Source organism: Nicrophorus vespilloides, unplaced genomic scaffold (genome assembly GCF_001412225.1).
Source record: "Nicrophorus vespilloides isolate i.1.1-1 unplaced genomic scaffold, Nicve_v1.0, whole genome shotgun sequence".
Lineage (NCBI taxonomy): Eukaryota > Metazoa > Arthropoda > Insecta > Coleoptera > Silphidae > Nicrophorus > Nicrophorus vespilloides.
In genome coordinates, this window is record NW_017096167.1 from 28,219 (window position 1) to 48,979 (window position 20,761).

Here is a 20,761-nt window from a genome sequence, read left to right on the forward strand (position 1 = left end):
GTTCTGCTTACCAAAGTATCTGCCTTGGGAATAGTTGGTTTTTGGATGGATCTGTTTCAATTCTTATATCAATATTTTGCATGAATAAAAAATACTTTATCTCCAAGACTAGGAGATATAATTAAGTACAACTTCATGTTATTCAATGTGATTAACGTTGATAAATTTGTTTAATTTACGTTTATTTGCCTTCTGATGTATTCAAGATTATGAATATTGACCAACTTTTCATTTTAGACCAGACTTGATAATCAAGTAGTGGTTGCTTTATACTGATCGCCTGAAATTTAGCAGAGATAATGATGGTCGCTACTCGAGAAATTTTTAACGCGTTGATGAAATACAATGAAATCACTTCAATTTGCAGGAGTTCTCGGTCAAAATGCGACATTTTTGGAATTGGATGAGTGCAACTAGGATCCAAGTAGGATTAATGCCTACGAAAATATTTGAGTTTGCCAAAAAAGCATCTATGATGTTGCGACAGATCGATTATCAAGTAAGTTGAAAGAAATATAATGGAGGAAATATATACGTAAGGTTGCTTTTGTTAAGATATATCGGACCTAAATTCGGATGTACACTCCTAAATTATTTGTTCTAACCAAAGCTGACAACCATTATTTTATTAATCTGGATATTACTTATGTTAACTTTAAAATGATTTTTGTTTTAAAACTATTTTATTTCGGTTAATATATTACTGTACAATGTAAACTTAACTTAGTCATATTTAATACTTAATTATCAGTCCTATAGTTGGATAGTTTGGGTGCAAATTTCTCAATCTTTGCGTTCCGTGAGTTTGAATTTCAGTGGTTGTTCCGGTACGTAGGTGGGCGTGATCTTATAGGTTAATTCCCCGTAATTGTATTCCACCTTGTACTTCCGGAATATCTGTAATAAGTGGAATGTCGATCATTGAAATCTTCGTACGGTTCGTTCCGTTGTAGAGACTTACCTTAGCTAGCATTATGTGCAGTTCCGCTTCGGCGAACCGACGACCAAGACACGACCTCCTACCATAACCAAATGGAAGGGAGACGAAAGGATGGTGCTTTACCGGACACTTCTTGATCCATCTTTCAGGTCGGAAGGTTTCCGGCTGGTCGAAGTATGTGTCGATGTTACTCACTACCAGATGTGGAAAAATTACGTGCGTCTGAAACAAGATTTGGTTTAGTTTTGGTAAATTTATAATTAACTGTTTGGTGTTGCTCATACGCCTTTTGGGATTTTGTAACCGGAAATCACTGTATCCGATTGAAGACTTCTTCCATTCCCAATTATAACGGGATACATTCTGAAATATTACAAATTATGTTTCAAATCAATATTATGAATATCATTGTATGCATTTAAAATGAGTAGCAACTGCAGTTTTTTTTTGAAGAATATATTTCTTATTTTTCTTCTTGATTGTTGGACTTTATGAAATCTTAGAATAAAATAAGATTTTTGCGCTTTAATAAATACAAGAAATTATATTTAATTGAATTATTGAAGTTTATCTGATAGTTATTAAATGTAAAATATTATAAGGACCTTAAAGTTTCCTTGATACAGGCTCTTAGGTAAGGAATGTTCTCTTGAACTGTAGCATCAACTTTGGAATCCTTATTGGGCATGACTGCTTTAAGTTCGGCGTAGAGTTTGTCCTGGTTGGCTTGGTTTTGGGTGAGCTGGTAGATGGTCGAGGCCAAAGCGATGGAAGTCTGCAAGGTTAATATCATTGAAAACAACATGATCCTTCTTTAATTACGCAAAGAATTTTACAGTGTCAACTCCGACCAAAAGCAAATCCAAGGCAAGTACGGCCGCCAGCTTTGGATTTTGGGTCTTCTGAAGAATACGCTCCACTATAGAAATGTCCTCCTCCTTGATGTTATCGTAGTTCTTCACTTGCATTTTGTCCATGGTCTGTTCGATGTACTTCATGCAGACGCTGCGAACGAAAGCAAACAAGCTATATTTCTATGTTGACCTAGCTAGCGGTTAGCACTTTCGATTTCGTCGGGGAACTCGCGGCCAAGCGAAAGTGTTCGACCTTGACATTGACTCACGTTCTGAAGTCCTCCAAAGCGCCGATGTATTTCCGGAAGGATTTGTTCTTGTAGACTCGCCAGACGGGCATCTTCAGCTCGACCTCGGCTACATTCCAGAAGAACGTGTTGATCGCGTCGATGATCCGCTGCGATTCCGAATCTTCAGCCAGATCAGGATTCAGGCAGCCCAACCTTATATCAAGAGCAACACGGGCTACCGCTGAAATCATATGACTTAATTAATACTGCTGAATATTGAATGACGATTACAATTTACATTCGAGAGCCCACTTGTAGATTTCGGAAAGGAAGTTCGAAGGAAGCTCATCATTGGAATCCCTCATGTCATCCATCCTTCAAAGCAATGCAACTTAACGGTCAAAGGCCAAAAATATGAATTGAGGATTAGACAACATACCTATCAAGGAAATCCGAGGCTATCACGTTCAGTGGGTCTATGTACTTTTTAGCTGTTGCCGGTGGCAAGAGGATCTGCTGTACCTGCTTTCGAAAATCATCCCACTTAGGGCCGTGCACCCCTATAACACCCTCATTACCCTCGAAGAATTCCTTTTTGAGATGTTGCTTGTAGTAGTGGAGAGACGGCATAGACGGTCTATGCGGTAGAACCTCTTCCTTCCTAAATACTTTTTGGATATCGTTGCCGCTGAACACGAACAGCAGATCTGGATGACCGATCAATCCGCCAACCTTGACGATCTTCCCGAAATCTTTGTACAAACTCCACATGACTTTATCCAATTCGTGAATCTTGTATTGACCTGCGCACATATTCTTTTATAATCTCGAATACAAAAAACATACTATAATCAAATCCAAATTACCGATTAAAGGGGCAAAGCGCCACGAGTTTCCAATTAAAGGGAATTCTCTGGGACCAGGCACCTCCGAGTAAGGCTTAATATCAGAAACACTTGGTTCGTAATGCTGAGGGATAGTCTCATATTCATCTGGCATTACACCGATCGCAGTAGAGTAAGGTCTATCGGTTTTGGTCGAGTACGTAGCTTTTTTGATAACATTGCCTATTAAGGGCTTCAGCAATTTTTGTGAACTCCGCATTGTTTTCCAATCAAGGAAAATAACACGATTTGCTAAAAATAATTTGAAAACCTGTATAAAAACATACACATCAAATTCACGATTGAATTATGCGGTTCTCGGTTATGTAAACCAATGTTTTTTTAATGACATTCGCCGAAGACGAAAATAAAAAGTGTGTATGTTGTAATAAGTAAATATTAGTACCAAATATTGGAATTATATAATATCCTTTGTATTATTTAACGAGTCTATATATCTTTACGAAATACAATTCTAAACTATTATGCTAACTTGTGAAGCCGGTGCTAATGAATGAATTAATAAAAAAAATATGACGACAAATTGCAAAATTCAAAAGTGTTTTTATCAATATTTATGTAATTAATTCAAATATTTTACTTTGCAACTTTTTATATTGACATTTAGATGTAGTGAAAATTTTAATAGTTCCGAACTATTTGACATGAACATAAATGGGTTTTGTAAAACGAATGCAAATTAAACCACGCATTTTAAATACATTTCATAAAATTGATGACTATGAATGCAAAAGTGGCAAACAATAGTGACAAATGATGAAATATTTTGAGGACGGGTGAAGCCAATGTCAAGTTTCGAGTATGCGGTTTGAATTTTCCATTGTAATTGCGTAATTTAATTAGGACCAAAAAATGTATTTGTTACTTTTGGAATCTGTTATTTAATAATTTTTATTGGAGTATTTAAATGGCTATCGATTATTTTTTTGGTGTCCAAAGAGTAAAACAATTTTGATCAATATAAAAAAAATATTGGCCAGAATTTGCAAAAGATACATCTATAATATAAAGAGAACAAAAGCAAAAAAAAAAGTTATAATATACAGTGATACTTCGCTGAACAAGAACATCGCATAATGAACATTTTGCTTAACGAGCAAAATAAGTTGTAACGAGTGACGTTTCGCATAACGAGTGATGAAGAGATGAGAAATCGCGGATTGCGCTACCAATACATCATTTCTAAAACTTGTGTACAAATATTATATGTATTTTTGAAAATGTTTCACTATACAAGTAAATTTTGGAACGAATTAATCGAGGTTTTATTGTATATTAAAAACATATATTAAATAAATAAACATAATAATTCTGAATTAGTGAAAAGAAGATATATCTGGCTAGAGAATAATATTTTGATAGAATGATGTAATTTGATATATAAAAAGTTGTAAATTCGAATGTATTCAATCAGTTATATGAATATGATTGTAAAAATGAAGACAATTTAGATGAAATATTAGAAGTTAATTCAAAGAATTACATATTAAAAGTTATTTGCTTCACCTGTCTATAACAATTCTATTTTGAATGCAGCAAATGTTTGATTAAAAAAAAACCTTGTTTTAAAGTTTAATGTATTATTCAAATTAGTGAATGTATATAATCACGTTTTGTAGTACATTCCTAAACTGTCGATATGACTTACCTAGTAAACTGTATAAATATATATTATTAGGTAACGTCCCACCAACCAATTACTTCGCAACCACTATCAACAATTATTAACAAAAAAATAATATGCAGTGTTTATGTTTGTTCGCCGGCCAAGTACACTACCACGAAACAGAACAGTTCTATGGATCGAGTGTTTTTATAAACTTCGCTAAGTTCTGAATGGCGGTGGGGATCTATTTCAAAATCACCGCTTTTCGTGTAATTCCACACTATATTCTTCTCTTTTTATTTGATTTTTAAATTTGCTTTTAAGCAATCCTACTTAGTGGATGAGCTAGAAAATTGCGAAAGTTTTGGCGATACAACAAACATAGAAGAAAACTTTAGATTTTTCTGCATCAATTTCGATTTTTTTTTTAAATTTTAATGATTTAATTGTTTATTACTAATAACATTTATTGCAACAAATCATCAAACTACAAACTCAACAAACAAATTGTGTTAATTATGATGTTACCTACACGTCTTATACGGTATTATTTAAATTTAAATAAACTTTCATCTGAATATCATTTATTTCATGATAAAATTGGATATCTGATAGAGGCCATTTCTTTTTCGATCTAATTATTTAACTACATATGTTACTTAAGGATATTTGATAAACATTATGCGAATATATGAATTTTGCTTTATAATAAAAATATCAAGTTCGTGAAATTTCTTCGTGAAAACGTTGTGAGACTTTTGAATCTTAATCCATTAGCTTTGAATTTTGAAGAAATTTTGAAATGTTTTCGTAATATTTATTATTATCAATTATTTACACTTTGAAGTATTTCATGAAGCTAAATTTGGATTATTGAAAAATTGTTAAATGTCAATAAGTTATTATTTTTATTTTTAATTACGTGGTTTTTCAATATGTCTATTTACTTATTTTTGATAGTTTCATAATGAAATGTCCTCAATTTAGACATCCAGGAAGTTTATAGCCTGCTCGAATCAGATTTTCATCATAAAAAGACCATCGAAAGGCTAATGTATTTATATTGAATTTCAGAGCACTCTGCAATCAAAATGACTATTCAATTCTTTTAAAATTTATATAACATTAGCACTTTCAAGGATGAATTGCGGTAGACATGCTATTGATACCGTTTAGAAGACCTCCTTTGGTGAGGTTCTTTGTTTGGTCTACGTCACGCGAGACGTGTCTTTATTGTCCTTTACTATAAATGTACAATGTTTATGTCACAAGTGTAATAAAATATGTTGCGCAACCATTCTTCATCCTCGGCGATCTCCCGCCATTTACCTATTATATAAATGTTAAACATTGTTACGTGCAAGTTAATTTAATATATATGTGCTATGGATTAAACAAAAAAATTGTTACTATCTATTTCACAGGTTCCAGTTCGTCGTCATTGTTGTTCATCAGTATTTATTTTTCTTTCTTAGTTACATAAGTCTTCGAGTTTTGTTGCGGTTCGAACACGTAACGATTACCAATACATGCATGTGTTTATCGTAGAATAAGAGAAAGAGAGATATGGATTTGTGATGACGACAGAGAGGAAATGAATGCAAAATAGTAAAAACAAAACAAACAAACCGAATTATGACCCAAAAATTAAAACACGAAATTACACTATTTACGCTTTCATTCATTCGCTGATCATTTGTAATAGCCGTATTTTTATATAACATCTTACATAGACTAATATCAAAACTAAATCATATTAGAAATAGTAAGAAACAATAATTGCTTTAACCGAAATTTGATTACATAATTAAATAAAATATATGTAACAAGACTACTCTAGTCTGGATAATTTCTAAATCACATCTTATTCCTTTGTTTATATTTATGTTTTACCATCGTGTATGTCACACACATATATAAATCTCCATTTATATTGAAATGTTGACTTGATAATATACAATTTTCTAGAAGTAATGATATTTAATATAAATTGCTGTATTATAAAAAGATTGTACCTAATCTAGCGGTAATTACAGTTGTTTCATATTATCGTCGTGACCTGTCCCAGTGCAATAATAACTATTGTGGAAACTCGGAAAACGAGCTGAAAATCGATTGGACCTTACTGCGCTTTTGTCCATGGGATTCGAGGATCTTGTGCAACAATTTCAATATTTTTTTTTTCATCCTTTATTACATAATTGTCTCTTTTGTAATTTCAGGTCATTGCTCAACGTAATTAGCTCAATTTGATCATTTACAATGTGAAAAGCTAACAAACGAAATTCAGAGAATAGAAAAAAAAATATGAAAATAGGATCTGGAAATTGGTTACGATTTAGAAATTGCAATTTATTAGTGTAATTGAGATTGTTAATGTTGCAGCGAAAATTAGGTCAAAAGTTGATTTTTACGTACAATGACAATACTATTTCATCGTATAAAAAATAGTATTAATAAATTTTATTTTTTTACGTAAAATAATATAAAATTTACGTTTTATATTCATTATTTCAATTTTCTTCATGTTTATTATAATATTATTCATTTCTTAATTTTAATTTAATATAGCCATCTTTTCTAAATGATATAATTTGGTAACTTTCACTATGTTGTTCATCTGGTTCCTCTCTTCTTCTGTTACTTGTTCTAATGCGCAGTGTTTTTGTACATCTCTTAAATAATCATCTATGTTGTAACATTCTAAACAAAGCAAGGTATTGAAATTTGAATTGTTAATATACTATTACGTGTATATATTAATTTAGATGTGTTAGAGTTGAAATAATAGTTATTCCAAATTGGAACTATTTGCTATTTATCAAATATACGTTTTCTTTATTGAACTATGTTTTGAAGTCGTGATTTGTAACATTAATATTGTGTCTGCAGTTTTTTATATAATGTTGCTTATATTTTAAGAGTTTATATTAAAGAGATCGTTGAAAAAATGAGACAAAAAAAAAATCATTTCAATAGATCAAGAATGAACAAATTGGCCGCTCCTGAGATAGATGATCCAGCAAACAGACATTCATTANNTTTGTTCTCATGAGGTCTGGTATCATCGTGACTAGATAAAACAGTTGTCTGTGGGATCTCACAGAAAGGTTATTCAGTAAAATGCGGAAGAAAAGCAGTCGCAACGGCACTTGCCTCTTTCGTTTTTGTAACTGGTCTGGTTTGACCCAGAAGATTATGTAAGAAGCGCGCAGCTCTCGGCTGGCCGGCCGTCCAATTGCATAATAGCCGATGGGCGAACGAGCTATCGAGCGAGCCTGTGTCGCGCATGTGGGTCGCTTCCTGACCCACCGACACACAGTGCTCAACGTAAATACATCAAATTCTGGGCGCGAAAGTGAATGGGTTCACCGATTTGTGTTAGATGTAACTTTCCATTGCTTTTTTCGGTATTAAAACAGGTTCAAATCGAGACTTAAACCAGTATTGTTGGTTGAGCTATTATTATTTGCAATTGTTAAATAAATACGAATTAGAGAGACTGGTTGAAAATGGTATTCATTACTAAAAATATTGATGATATCAAATAAATATTTCAAAAATAAACAGCTATTCATTCAAAATAACAAATAATACTTTAAATTCGCAAATTCAAGTTTATATTGGCGATGCAAATAACATTTCGAAAATCTCACGAGATCAACTAATTAATAGGTGCGAAAAATTGCATTACCTGTGGTTTGCTATTATGCAAGTGTTTAGACTAGAATGTTTTCAACATTTTTGCCATTTGCACTTACAATTAGGGCCAGCACACAGGGGCCATGCCTAAATAAGCACCAGCAGAATTACTTGTGGAAAGTAGGAACATACTTAATAAAATTTATTTAAAAAAAACATTCAATTATATAATAATTCAGAAAGACAGGTGCTTGTTTTATTATCAAATATGTTAATAAAATCGTAAATTTGACTACGTTTCTGTGACTACGAAACGTTATAACTGTCAAAGGAAGAGAATTTATACAAGATTTTTTCTAATATTTATACAAGATAATTATTGCTATAAGAAAACGCTTGGACAACGAGAATGCCTCTAGGAACCGATAAGAATAATCATATGTTGCAATTGAAGTTCATGAGAGAGTCTGCCAAGAAGGAATATTATCATATGCACGAGTGGCAGAAAGAATGGCAGTTTCTCATCGATGTATACAGGTGTGTTAGAGTTAGTCTAATCCTCATTGACACGAAGAACCGATAGATACGTAAAACACGATTGTCAGAGTTGATAATCCTGAGCGGGACATGTTTTACGAACAAAAATCCATGTTTTCTAATTCCGCGTCATGAATTAACACAAGTATTTGTGTTTCGTTACGATGTGGAAATTTTGTTTTTATTATAAAGTGCTTCGTTTCATAAGTCAAAGTAAAATTTGATAGATCTTAATGCATCTTGAATTGTTGCCAAGGTTTTGTCGTCTTTATAGAATATTGATTTCGATTTGTCGCAAATGACATCGGGGTTTTATATTCAGTTGGGGGTTCATACGAAAGGTTGGGGGCTATCTAATGTTCGGGGAAAATGTCACAGAATAGTCCGATAAAAGAAACGCAACGCTTGAGGTACCAATACAATAAGCAGGTGGCGATTGATAAGGGATGGGCTCTAAACTGGAGCTGGTATATTACGGCCAACAAGTAATCTTTCTATCCATTCTCGGTGTAGATGATATCTTAATGGATAAACTTTAATTATGAGTTTGATATGTTCATTAGGCAGTTGCAAGACGAGATTCGGATGGCGTACGGTACAAAGGCAGAAGTTGACCCGCGCAACCCGAAGCCCTTCCCCGACACTTCGAACAAGGTCTACGGGTGGCTGGTGGCGAGGCCAGACTTCCGGCTGGAAAAGTATGGACCGGACGTCGAACCGCTACCAGAACTACCGGATATTTATAAAATTAAATAAGCGGGAGATTCAAATAAATTTTAAGCTACTTATTTTATAATTATGTCACTTCTTTGTTACATATCAAATGCTTCTGCCATCGCTCTCTTCGACGTTCTCGATGATTTCGTGGATTATGTTCATGATGTTCTCGATCTGCTCGTCCGCTTCCATGAACTCGTCCGTATCGGATGTGACCATCACCTCGTCTGACAGTACTTCCGGCGTCTCGATCTCCACTTCCTTGACAATGACGTCGTGAATTTTACTCTTAATCGCTTCCTTATTAAGAATACTCGGATTGGCATCGATGATCGCAAAGATCTGCTGCTGCAGCTTCATTAATTCCTCTTTCTCCTCGCGCTCCCTTTCTTCCTGAATAATCTTCTTGATCGATTCTTTTGTGCCTGTTTTCTTTGTAACTTCCTTTCGCTTCTTTCTAAACTTATCCAATACATTTCTCAGCTTCTCTTTTACATTTGGTTTCGTTTTCTGTTCACGGACTACATGTTTTACAGTTTCTTTAGCTCCCACGTTTTCAAACTCATTCTTTTTAGAAACAATGTTCTCTGAAGATATTGTCGATGTTATTTCAAAATCAATTTCTTTAGATTTTTTCCTAGATGAAGCAACTTCCTTGGATCTCTGTTTTAATGATTTCTCTTCTGCACTTTGTATTTCAGTCCACTTTAAATTCCCCTCCTTCTTTATGTCATACTTTGATTTTGACTTGTTTTGGCCTTGCATTTCGTTTCGCATTTTCTTCTTTTTTTTACTCTTTTCCCCCACATTCTCAATTGAATGTTGCTCAGATTTTTCAATAACTTTTTCAGATTCAATAACATTTTTTTTCTTGAGTTTTGCAGTTTTAATTTCTTCAATCACTGTATCATCTTTCTTTGTTACTTTCATAACTTTTCCTTTATTAGGTTCAATGTCATTTTTCTTCTTTGGTTTTAATATCATGTTTGCTTCAGAACTGGTTTTAATATTATCCACATCTTCCTTAGCATTAGCAGATTTTAAAGTTTTTTCCTCCTGAGATTGGATTTCAATTTTCTTTTTTGATTTAGTCCCCTTCCCCCTTAATTGTTTGCTATCTTTTTCTTTAACAGGTTTTACCGTTATCAGAATCTGCGATTCTAAACTTTCCATAGCTGTTTGCTCTTCGCTTTCCGTAATCAAATCAATTCGCTCTTCAGTTTCAAAAAAGTATTTTTCTAACGTTTGTTCATCTGTTTCGTCAATTTCTGAATCCACGTTCGTAAATGGCTCTTCTATTTCTAACCCATCAATTTCTTCAGTTTCCATACTCATCTTGTCGCCCTTAGTCTCTTGGCTTATGGACATTCCGTCGTCTTTCTCAAAATCTAAATAGTAAAAGCAAAATTATTTAAAACCTAAATGTGTAATTAGCTACATAGCTTCTTGTAATTTGCGGAAAATTAATTGGGTTAATATTAACAAAATAAAACAAAAAAGGTTAGTACATTGTAAGAATTTGTTTTATATATTTTTATGAAATAAATTGAAATAATATAAACGCAAAATAAAATAATTGTGTGAGGTAATTTTGTTTGTTTGCATTAGGACGAACCAAGTTTTTTCGATTCAACACTCTCGTCCAATCCTTCCAAACTCTCGAACATCTCGACTTTCTTATCGAAGGGTTCTTCATGCAAAAAATCTTTGTAGTTGTCTTTCCTTCGTAATATGAAGAGGGCAGGTTTCGTTTTGATTCGTACCGGTGGTATTGTAAAATAGTTGAAGGTGATCTGATGGAAAGCGTCAACTGTATCTATGATTTCGTGGGTTGTCACATATGGCTTTAGGTTGGGCGAGAAGCGGCTCTTCCCTTCGGCTATTAGATGAGTGTAATTGAACATCTCTGGTGATCCAGGTAGTAAATGCTCGGCCTTATCGTACCTAATGCTAAATTTGAACAAAATGTTTTTTATTGATGATGATAATACTTACGTCCAATTCTTGTTGATTTGGGTGAACCGCGAGACCCCAGTTTGTGCTGCCAAATTATCTATATGTACACTAACATCAGTTTCATTGGCCGCAATTCGGTGTAAGTGTGATATTGCTGCACCTCCGGGGTAATTGGTACTCGAAATTGTTAACAAGAAAAGAGTGAAAATCGAATTCACTATTAAATGAGCAATCACACCTAACGAAAGCAGATGATATATCCTACTCTTCTCTTTGTTTATCCATCTTCAATAAATTCAGGTTAAATTAAGTATTGATAAAATACATTTCGACTTACATTCTGTTGCAAGCAGCTGCAGCTGCTACATTTAGAAACGGAAATACATAGATGATGAATCTAAGTTCTTTGTGTGGTAAGATGGAAAAAATCAAAACGAATAATACGGATGGGACGAACAGTTTTCGAGTTCTTTCATCCAGAATCAAACCAATGGGAACAAATAGAATAGATGTGGCCATGCCTCTGGGAATCGCTGAATAAAAGTACCAGAGGAATGGAGAGGTCTGCAAAATTATTAAATAAAGAATGGAAATTAAATTAGGTTAAACGTGAACTCACTCCATACTCAGAACTTTTATTCAAGATCGTATTAAACCACAGAACTTCTCCTTCAGGCCATAGCGGTCTATTCCAGAAAATAGAGTCAATTACAACGGATAAGATTAAAAAACAGAGACCTCCTGGTATGGCGATTTGAAAGAGCCTAAAACACAATCATATATTTTTATTATTATTCATATTATAAGCCGTTGCTTAACCTTTTGAAAGTGATTCTCTTGTAATAAAGATCATACAGAAGTAGCAAGCCTACATAGAGTGCTAACTCAGCTCTGAAAATGATAATTGCTGCAGCTGAGAACAAAATGAACTTCTTGTTATGATTTGTTATCCAACCGTTGAGTGCGAGCAGAACTGAAAGTTAATTTACTCAAGTTATTCATTGACATGTTGGATATTCAATAATTAATCGTTGATTCACCTAATGGTAACGCAAAGATATTAGGAAGCGGCCTACTAAGGTAGAACATGAAGTGACTTTGGGTTACAGTTATGGCTATAAACCATTGTAACCATTGGCTCCCAAATATTTTTTCCAGATTCTTTGATAGAACAGTGAAAGACCCTATTACGCATCCACCCAAAGCTGCCCGAACTGAAATTACAAGATCATGATTTTATTACGCTCGTTCCTGATTCAAGAACAACCTAAATATTGAGTCCAGAATTTGCTGAAATCGAAATGTTGCAGGATTGCAACCACAGGTGACACGATTGCCGAAACGAATAGTGGTCCGATAAACGTCCGTGGTACAACACCAGGAAATTCATGATGATCATACTAAAAAAATAATAAAAAAGATCTTAATAATAATATAATGAGTAGATCACAACTGGGAGAGGAAGAATATTAAAATGATGACCAAATGTTAAATTCTAATTCAAATGTATTTTATGGAGAAAAATATGATATTGGTGATGAATTTTACTTCAACTATTTTTCGTGGGCACTATGGCTTAGGCACTGTGACTAATGAATAAGACAGCTCTGAGTTTAAGCGTATTTTTATTTTACTTAAGGGTAATTAAAGTATATTTAATATTCCATAAACAAAACTACAATTAAAATTCATCTAGGGTTTAAAATACTATTTTTCATCCTTTATCGGTCCTTTGTGAATGTTATAAATTTGAAATTATGATATTGGTCTTAGGCAACCACACGTTCGTTGACATAATGTTTATTAAAACATCAAAACAAAAATATACTTAAAAATGTCCATATTAAAGGAAGTTTTTCAAAATGATTTCCAATTAGATATAGAGCGTGATTTCAGATTCTCAAGTAAACATAGTGATATGCTTTTAGGATGGAAAATGTCAATTGGCGAAACAATTGCTGAGTCGATGGAAGTCGACTGGATCTAAAATCTCTTCGGGATGTGTCATTCTTAATTTTCGTATATCACTTACGTTGGTGAGATTGAACCTATGGTAGAGGATGTCGTGAACGGCTTGCAGGTTGAAGCTCTCCTCGACTTTGGTGAAAGGGCAGAAAATCAGGTGGGCCGCCGAGATTATCAACATTATCTGCGACATCTTTGTGGATCGCTTTTACATAATTATTGTAAGATTTATACGACCCCTGTTGTTGGTCCTGTTTGCAGTGTGTTCGGTTGAAGGTATTGTGAGAGAAAAAAAATATACTAAAATAGATCTTGATCCTAACCTAAAAAACCGAACGTCTGGATTGACGTTGGCTACGCCATTTGTACTCTTCGTCAGATCCACCTCCACTACTTGGATCATAGGCCAACTGAAACATGACATCACAAGCTGAAACGTAAAAATAGATCATCTTACTGCTCTCCTGTTGGCTACTTATCGAAACGGTGTCACGAATCACATCTGTGTTTTTTGCGTTATTATATAGCGCTTATAACCTGTTGATTATCTTTAGCAAGTACTTTTTGCTATATTCATGATATATTTACTTATTTCTATCAATCTATCAATACCAAGTTACATTTATAACATATTCTTTAGGATATTTTCATTAAAGTATTTATAAATAATTATTTTATAAAAATGTGTTAGAACAATCTAATTTTTTATAGTTGTTAGGGTAGTTGAAACAAATCAATAATAACTTTTGTTATACTATTTTATGTGAGTTAAAAAATAATATTTATGACTTTATATGGTGGTACTTATAAACTAAGTCATAAGTGTAAAAAGCAGTGAATTATCCGCCAGTTCATTGTTAAAATGTGGAGTCTAGTATATTCAAGATGCGATGAGTACTGAATTGATTTGTTCCGAAGCCGCCTGGACTAATATATTTGCATTAATACATATTTATTCAAACGTTCAACAAAACAGAGTTGATCGTCACAAGAAGTCTAATATTAATATATTTATCTTGCCTTACCTGAACTAAAGTTATTTTGTTTATTGGGAGTTTGTATACCTTGTGTGTTAATAATAACAGCAAGAAGAACTTAATAAAAATAATAAGAAGTTTATGTTTTGTAACATCCAAATATACGCCATTTTATTATAGCTCTAACAAAAGAATTTCGAAAAACCAACGAAAATATAATACAAAACGCTAAAGACTACTTACAACTTTTTACACAACAAATAGTTAACAACTACTGTTTATTTATCATCATCGTTTTTCTTCGTAAATATATATATATATTTGTTGTTCATTTTTCATGCAATATTTACTTTTGTCATCAAAGTAAATATGATTTCTTATTTTATATTTATATAATAATTCCTGGTAGAAGGAGGTGGGGACATCGGGGTTGCCAAGGAAATTGCGTATTCTATATAATATTTTTATATATAATTAATATTTATATAATATTGCTATGTTTAAGTGTATTTTTTCATATTTTCTTGTATTTTTTTTTGTCCACGTCTTGTTTGGTATATTAGGCGATTAGGTGACATTAGAACTATTTGTTTATATTATAATCATAATTCTTCATTGAATATATTCATTTTGAGGAGAGTAAATTATAATAATAGTATGAAACAGAAAGAAAGAACAACAATCAAGACATAGGCATTGTTCATGAACTGGGAGAAATTAAATTGTTTTTCTTCAAATTTCAATAACGGCGCGGATTCGAATTAGTACAAGTATAATTAAGCTTATTATTACCTTTCTTCTGCTGCTACGGAGCAAAAGAAAAAAAAATCTAATTTTATCAAATTTATTTTGATATGATTTGATATTGATTTTTCTTTATATCTCTTGAAATATTTTACAGTCTTTACTTATTATCAGTGAATCCGTGCCGACATTGTGTCAAAACTTATTTTATCTCTCTCATACGTTTCTCATCTCACGTTGTTTGGTAAATGTAGCCTCAAACACCTTAGAAACATAAACTTGATTGTCACTTAATTTTATTATTATTATTGTTTGCTGTGGTCACCTTGGTGATTATTTTCTTACCTAAATTCGTTTAGTTGCTGTCTTGAATTTGTAGATGGTGAGAGGGTGTTTGGGCTACTATTAGGGCAAAACGTGTAAGAGAAGTAGGGAAACGTTTTGTGTTTGAAGTGTGGGAGGTTTTAGCAAACATGAGCATTATTTGAATAAGTCGAAGGTTACTCTCCTCTTCGATGGGATGTAGGAGAGGATAATAGCGTGTATCACCTTTTTAAGATTAGTAGTGTCTTCATCTTCTTTCTTCAGGGGAATTAGGTCCAAATCGCGCTCGCAAAATAAATGGCTCGGAGTTCGAAAATAACTTCTTTTTTTTTTTCAAAAACATTTTTTTTTCTGGCAAATATGCCCACTTTACACATACCATTCCTTAATGTCTTTGCTGTCGCGTTTCTTTTTTTGCTGTTGCTGTTGACCTTGTAGCGAATTCTTGTCGCCGTTGCGGACGGCGCCGTTTAGCTGGTAGTTACCGCCGTTCGTGTTGGTGCTGGCGTTTCCGAGGAGAGCTGCATTCGGTCCTTGTTGGTAGCCTTTACCCTCATCGACTTTGTAGGATCGATCACCACGAGATTTAAACTTCAAAATCACAAGGATTATGAGGATGACGGCAATGAGTGCTCCAGCTATTATTCCTATTATCAGCGCAACGATTTCTGATGTCTCGCTGCTAACCCTTTCCGGCCTTCTTGGTGGTTTACTCGTCGGGTAAAAGTTGTTCGGGTAATCTCCAATAGGCACTTGTGCCTTCACGATTGGTCTCTGCGTTGTTGTCGTGATCGTAGTCGAAGTTCCATCAGATGTGGAGACCTGAGTGGTTACTTTCGCAATGTCTGCTTCCGAAGTGATCGGTTCTTCTTGCTTAGTTGTTCCGACGCTTGTAGTGGTGTCGGTGGCGCCGCTACCACTTATAGGAGTTGTTGATTTATCAGTGGATTTGGTGCTTATATTATCTTGGGTTACGCTGGGTCCCGGTACTGTTTCTACTTTGTACATATGCTTTAATAATATGTTTCAAACTAAGAGGATAAATAACAATACCTGAAGTGTGTTGTCCAGTTGTAGTGCTGGTAGAATCTTCGGTAACTTCTCCAGATCCCGAACCACTTAAACAATCTTCATCGTCACAGTTTTTCTCATCATCTTTATCGGGTTGTCTGTGATGTGGTGGTTTCGTCGTTGGTGGCGGCCTTGTGGGTGGTATATATACAGGGGTTATAAGGTCATCATCACCTGATCCATTCTCCGGAAGCGGAGGGCATTCATCCTCATCATCGCCATTGCATCCTGACCCTGCACCGCTGAACACCAGATCATCCATGACACCGGGAAAACCAGAAGCTGGAGTCTACAAAGAACGAGATTTTCAATTGCTCTTGTCCTTTTTTTTTCCTATTGAACATACCTGCTGCATCTTTTGTAGTTGATCATGTCTATCGAGGATGCCCGTTACGAGTTGTACGTCGTTCCTGATAGAGGTGTGCGAATCCTTCTCGGCGGCCAAATCTAGGATTCGCATTCCGTTAACGACGACACCTGCTATTATTCCAGCGAAGGGTCTCTCGATTCGCGATTTCCCTTTGCTCCATTTACCTCCGATCTGGATTTGCGACTGCGAATTGAACACCTGAAGTTGTTCTCCAGCGGGGTAACTGAATTGCACGTTGTAGTCATCTACTTGCAGCGTCGAATTCGATCCCGATCGATTAAATCGCACCACATGGTACTGATTATCGTTTACTTTGACGGAAATTTCACCAAGCGGATGATCGTTCGTTCCTAAATTATATACCATGAATATGTTTCCTTCCACCTGAAATATATTGTACGTATTGATCGAACTGCTGTTTGTAGATTAAATGAAAGGATGGGATTAATGCTTTCCAGTTCCAAACATTCTGTTTAAACATTCAGTGGAATATTTTACATTTACCAGTTTATGCATTAAACATAACTATTGAATCACTGATTATGAAGACAATTAATTCTGGTAATTAAGTGCACTTACAATTTCAAGTTCGATGTAATCATTTGAAGGGCCGGAGATGATTCTCATAACGACGGCATCAGATTTCGTGGTGATTAATCCTAAAGAGATGCTATCTTCTTGCACCTCAGGTCTTCTGTCTTCGGGATGAGTATATGTAATCATGCCGCGATTAGGTCCAAACTCGTATGCAATGGATTCTGTAAACAGTTATTTTTGAAAGTAATACGAATTAAAATCGATATGACAACTATACCATCAGAGCAGGTGGGACCGGTGAAGGAGGTCATTTCGCAATCGCATGTGTATGCAGGCCACTGTTGCACGCAGATTCCACCGTTGGCGCAAACGTTCTGACTGCACTTTTGTGATTGAGCTTCACAACCAGCAGTGACCAAAGAGCTGTGAACAACAGCATCTTCCAGCACGTTCGGCGATTCGCCGTTTAAGTCCAACCCTGCAATGCATCCTTCAAAACCGTGTTTAGACTTTATATCCTCCTGCGGCAATTGCGAGTAGATGTCTTTGTGCACGCCACCCAAATATAAGATTCCATCGAGCTCCAAATTACCGATGCCTTGATTTGTTGCCACGACGATATCGTCGTCCACCATCAAGGTGTGCTGTTTGGCCGAGGGTCTGCGGATGCCGACGGTGTGCCAACGGTTGTCGTTCAGATTTGTTTTCACAGAATCCTTCAATTTGACGGCGCCATCGCCGACGTTCACTATATAATTAATGTGTCCATCGATTAGTTCGACGGCAAGGAAGTCCTCTTTCCGTCCGCCGTTAAACATGATCAAACCGTTGGCATCCCGCGTCTTAAACATGAAATCAATGTGAATGCTGGAGTATGCTCTGAGCATCGGCAAGCCCATGAAAGTGTGCTTCGAGCGGAAAGTGACCGGGCGATGGAGGTTGTCTGTAGCCCTCTTCACGAACTTTGCAGCTACCCGGATATTAGGGAACCCGTGAACCGTATGCTCGCTGCTGGAAGCACGTGCGAGTTCAATATATGGAATATTGTTGAAGTAAAACTGTTGGATTTCTCCGATAAAGTTGGGTACGGTCGTGGTCATGCTGATCTCCTCTTCCTGATGGTAGAGTCCACCCAAATGGATGGTTCTCCATTGCAGCGTATTGTATTTTCCGAACGTTTCAGCTGAAGAAAATATTAATGATTAATGTTAGGGAGGTGGTAAGATATAAGAAATTGAGGAGATACCTCTAAGTGGTGTCTTCCCATCCAGCTGAAGCTTAAGATTAGCGCCGCGTCTGGAGAACCTCACCGTGTGCCACTCGTTGTCGTTTACATTTTGTCCCGCCAATAAGATCTGAAATATTGGTATTTGGATGTTATTGTTTGTGTGCGATCAACATTGAAATAACGCTAATGGTCATAGTCGTAATTGTACAAATATCAATACACAGAACAATAATTGGACTTGTGTTTACGATTGTGTATAATAATGATAATCGTTAAGCATTTTTTGTTACTCTTTTTTCTAATATAATTTAGTTTTAGAAAACATGCATATTGAGAAACGGAGTATACTTCACGAATTATGTACTTCTTGTAAAGAAAAAACGATTAAATGTTCAATTTACTTTATCCTTCTCCTTGTCCTCCTGCTTCTTGTCCTTGACGCCAAGTCTGAGAGCCATGCGAATTCGACCCGCAGCTACGGCCAATTCAATTCTGTCACCAGTCTGCACGGTGCTCGTGATGAGCAGAAGACCTAGGGGTTTGCTGGTGCGAAAGCGGATCACGATGTCCTCGGTCTGCGTCAAAGATTCGGTGTCCATGTTCACCTCCATGTGCTGCGACCCGTTGAAGCTGAGCGTTGCAGCCTGGAAATAGGAGTTGTATGGCTGAAGTATTTTCCAGTAGTAATTCGCCGATCATATTTTAGGAAATATTATAAATCCAATATATTTTTGGATGGCAATAAATTTCCGAGATGGAATATTAAATCCGGCTATCAAAAATTAAGTGTCGGATTTTACAACTTCGTCGCAAATTAATCTGAGTATATACAGATGAGGCAAGCAAGCATTGCTGATGGTGAGAGTGAACGTTCATTCATTTTAATATATATGGAAGTACAGTGGAACCTCGCTTGACGAGTTTAATTCGTTCCAAAATTTGCGGATTTTCACTCGCACTTAAAAAATACTCACAGTTAAAAAATATACATAATATGTGTACACAAATTTTGAAAATGATGTAGCAGGCACATCCGGGACTTCTCTTCTCATCTTCACTCGTTATGCGAAACGTCGCTCGTTAAACGAGTCATTTTCTTTACAATTCATTTTGCTTGTTATGCGAGATGCTCGTTAAGCGAGGTTCCACTGCATTATAATTTATTTCTAATCAACTGAAATAAAACTATCATAAAGCTTCCAAACAGTGTTAGTTCAGGACTTCCAAACAATATTAGGCCAGAGCCGTCTTATTCATTAGGCATAGTGTCTAGTACCCACAAAATATATATTTTCTTGTTAAGTCGACAAAATAATATATATAATCGATTAAATTCTTCTTGTTTCTTTTTTTATAAAATAAAATATAAACTTGTTTTCCAGCAATAGTAGCAGATTATTTAATCCGCTTACTAATTTTTTAATGAAATAATAATATATATTATTATTGCAGTGACCGAATATTTGCTTTTAGTATTATTTGTATGCAATTATCAAATAAGTTAAGAGTTAGACAATAACATAAAATTCGAATCGAACTCTATGTATTTGAAATTTATTGGAAATCTATATATTCGGATGCACTTGATTAATCTGTATAACAGTTATAATTAGTGTTATGAATTACCTAACTTATCAATAATAAAATATACAACGTAGGATCCAAGAGTCTACATGTGAAACATGATTTTATAATTTTTGTAGAAGGTTCGAATAGTTTGGAATTGGACGGTAATTTGTACGTTGGAGGACTGGGCCCTCCATTCTCCGACATCCCTGTTCCCTCTGGTCTGTGGACGGCCGTCCTTCAGCAGGGCTTCGTCGGCTGCTTCAAGGACCTCGTAATGAATAATGAAGCCGTTGACGTTGCGAGCTTCGCGCGGGAACAGGACTCAGGTAAAGTGGATTTGCAAATAAATAAATAAATTGGTTTTTCGGGGGGTTGCGGAGAATTTAACGAGCGTGGCGCAGCGTGGCCCACTCCAATTAAACTGCCTCTCCGCTTTTCGTTCTAGGGTCAATTAAAACGCTGTGCCATGTGCAGCCGCAGCAATGCCCGTCGCAGCCCTGTCTCAATGGAGGTGGCTGCACAGAAGGTTGGAATCGTTTCGTGTGCGACTGCACAGACACCACCTTCACGGGGCCGACCTGCGGTAAGG

General features: G+C 35.3%; 5 protein-coding genes across 5 annotated transcripts; 2 read left to right on the forward strand and 3 right to left on the reverse strand.

Annotated features, from left to right (window-relative positions):
- Positions 1 to 764: 764 nt before the first annotated feature.
- On the reverse strand, positions 765 to 3,159 carry LOC108569881 (probable cytochrome P450 49a1). The gene is made up of 9 exons (XM_017931626.1): positions 2,891 to 3,159; positions 2,464 to 2,827; positions 2,323 to 2,399; positions 2,064 to 2,265; positions 1,777 to 1,945; positions 1,546 to 1,715; positions 1,225 to 1,303; positions 962 to 1,162; positions 765 to 897 (listed from the first exon to the last, which is right to left on the reverse strand). Exons 1-9 carry the CDS (start codon positions 3,126 to 3,128, stop codon positions 784 to 786), a joined length of 1,614 nt encoding a protein of 537 aa, XP_017787115.1. The 5' UTR covers positions 3,129 to 3,159; the 3' UTR covers positions 765 to 783.
- Positions 3,160 to 8,390: 5,231 nt separating this feature from the next.
- On the forward strand, positions 8,391 to 9,490 carry LOC108569888. The gene has a single exon (XM_017931639.1). The coding sequence runs from the start codon at positions 9,267 to 9,269 to the stop codon at positions 9,468 to 9,470; it is 204 nt and encodes a 67-aa protein (XP_017787128.1). The 5' UTR covers positions 8,391 to 9,266; the 3' UTR covers positions 9,471 to 9,490.
- LOC108569886 (probable Dol-P-Man:Man(7)GlcNAc(2)-PP-Dol alpha-1,6-mannosyltransferase) lies at positions 9,489 to 13,754 on the reverse strand. Its single transcript, XM_017931638.1, has 9 exons — positions 13,420 to 13,754; positions 12,655 to 12,787; positions 12,428 to 12,601; positions 12,207 to 12,360; positions 12,007 to 12,151; positions 11,725 to 11,951; positions 11,427 to 11,672; positions 11,047 to 11,375; positions 9,489 to 10,819 (listed from the first exon to the last, which is right to left on the reverse strand). The coding sequence occupies exons 1-9, from the start codon at positions 13,543 to 13,545 to the stop codon at positions 9,534 to 9,536; spliced, it is 2,820 nt and encodes a 939-aa protein (XP_017787127.1). The 5' UTR covers positions 13,546 to 13,754; the 3' UTR covers positions 9,489 to 9,533.
- A 906-nt stretch (positions 13,755 to 14,660) lies between these two features.
- LOC108569889 (neurexin-3-like) lies at positions 14,661 to 19,247 on the reverse strand (the record flags this gene model as incomplete). The annotated part of the gene is given in 7 exon segments (XM_017931640.1): positions 14,661 to 16,392; positions 16,451 to 16,757; positions 16,815 to 17,222; positions 17,418 to 17,596; positions 17,653 to 18,558; positions 18,622 to 18,730; positions 19,005 to 19,247. Coding segments are annotated over 7 exon segments (2,778 nt in total), but the record flags the coding sequence as incomplete, so codon positions are not given.
- A 189-nt stretch (positions 19,248 to 19,436) lies between these two features.
- On the forward strand, positions 19,437 to 20,755 carry LOC108569877 (neurexin-1a-like; the record flags this gene model as incomplete). The annotated part of the gene is made up of 3 exons (XM_017931623.1): positions 19,437 to 19,461; positions 20,307 to 20,498; positions 20,618 to 20,755. Coding segments are annotated over exons 1-3 (355 nt in total), but the record flags the coding sequence as incomplete, so codon positions are not given.
- Between the last annotated feature and the right edge of the window lie 6 nt (positions 20,756 to 20,761).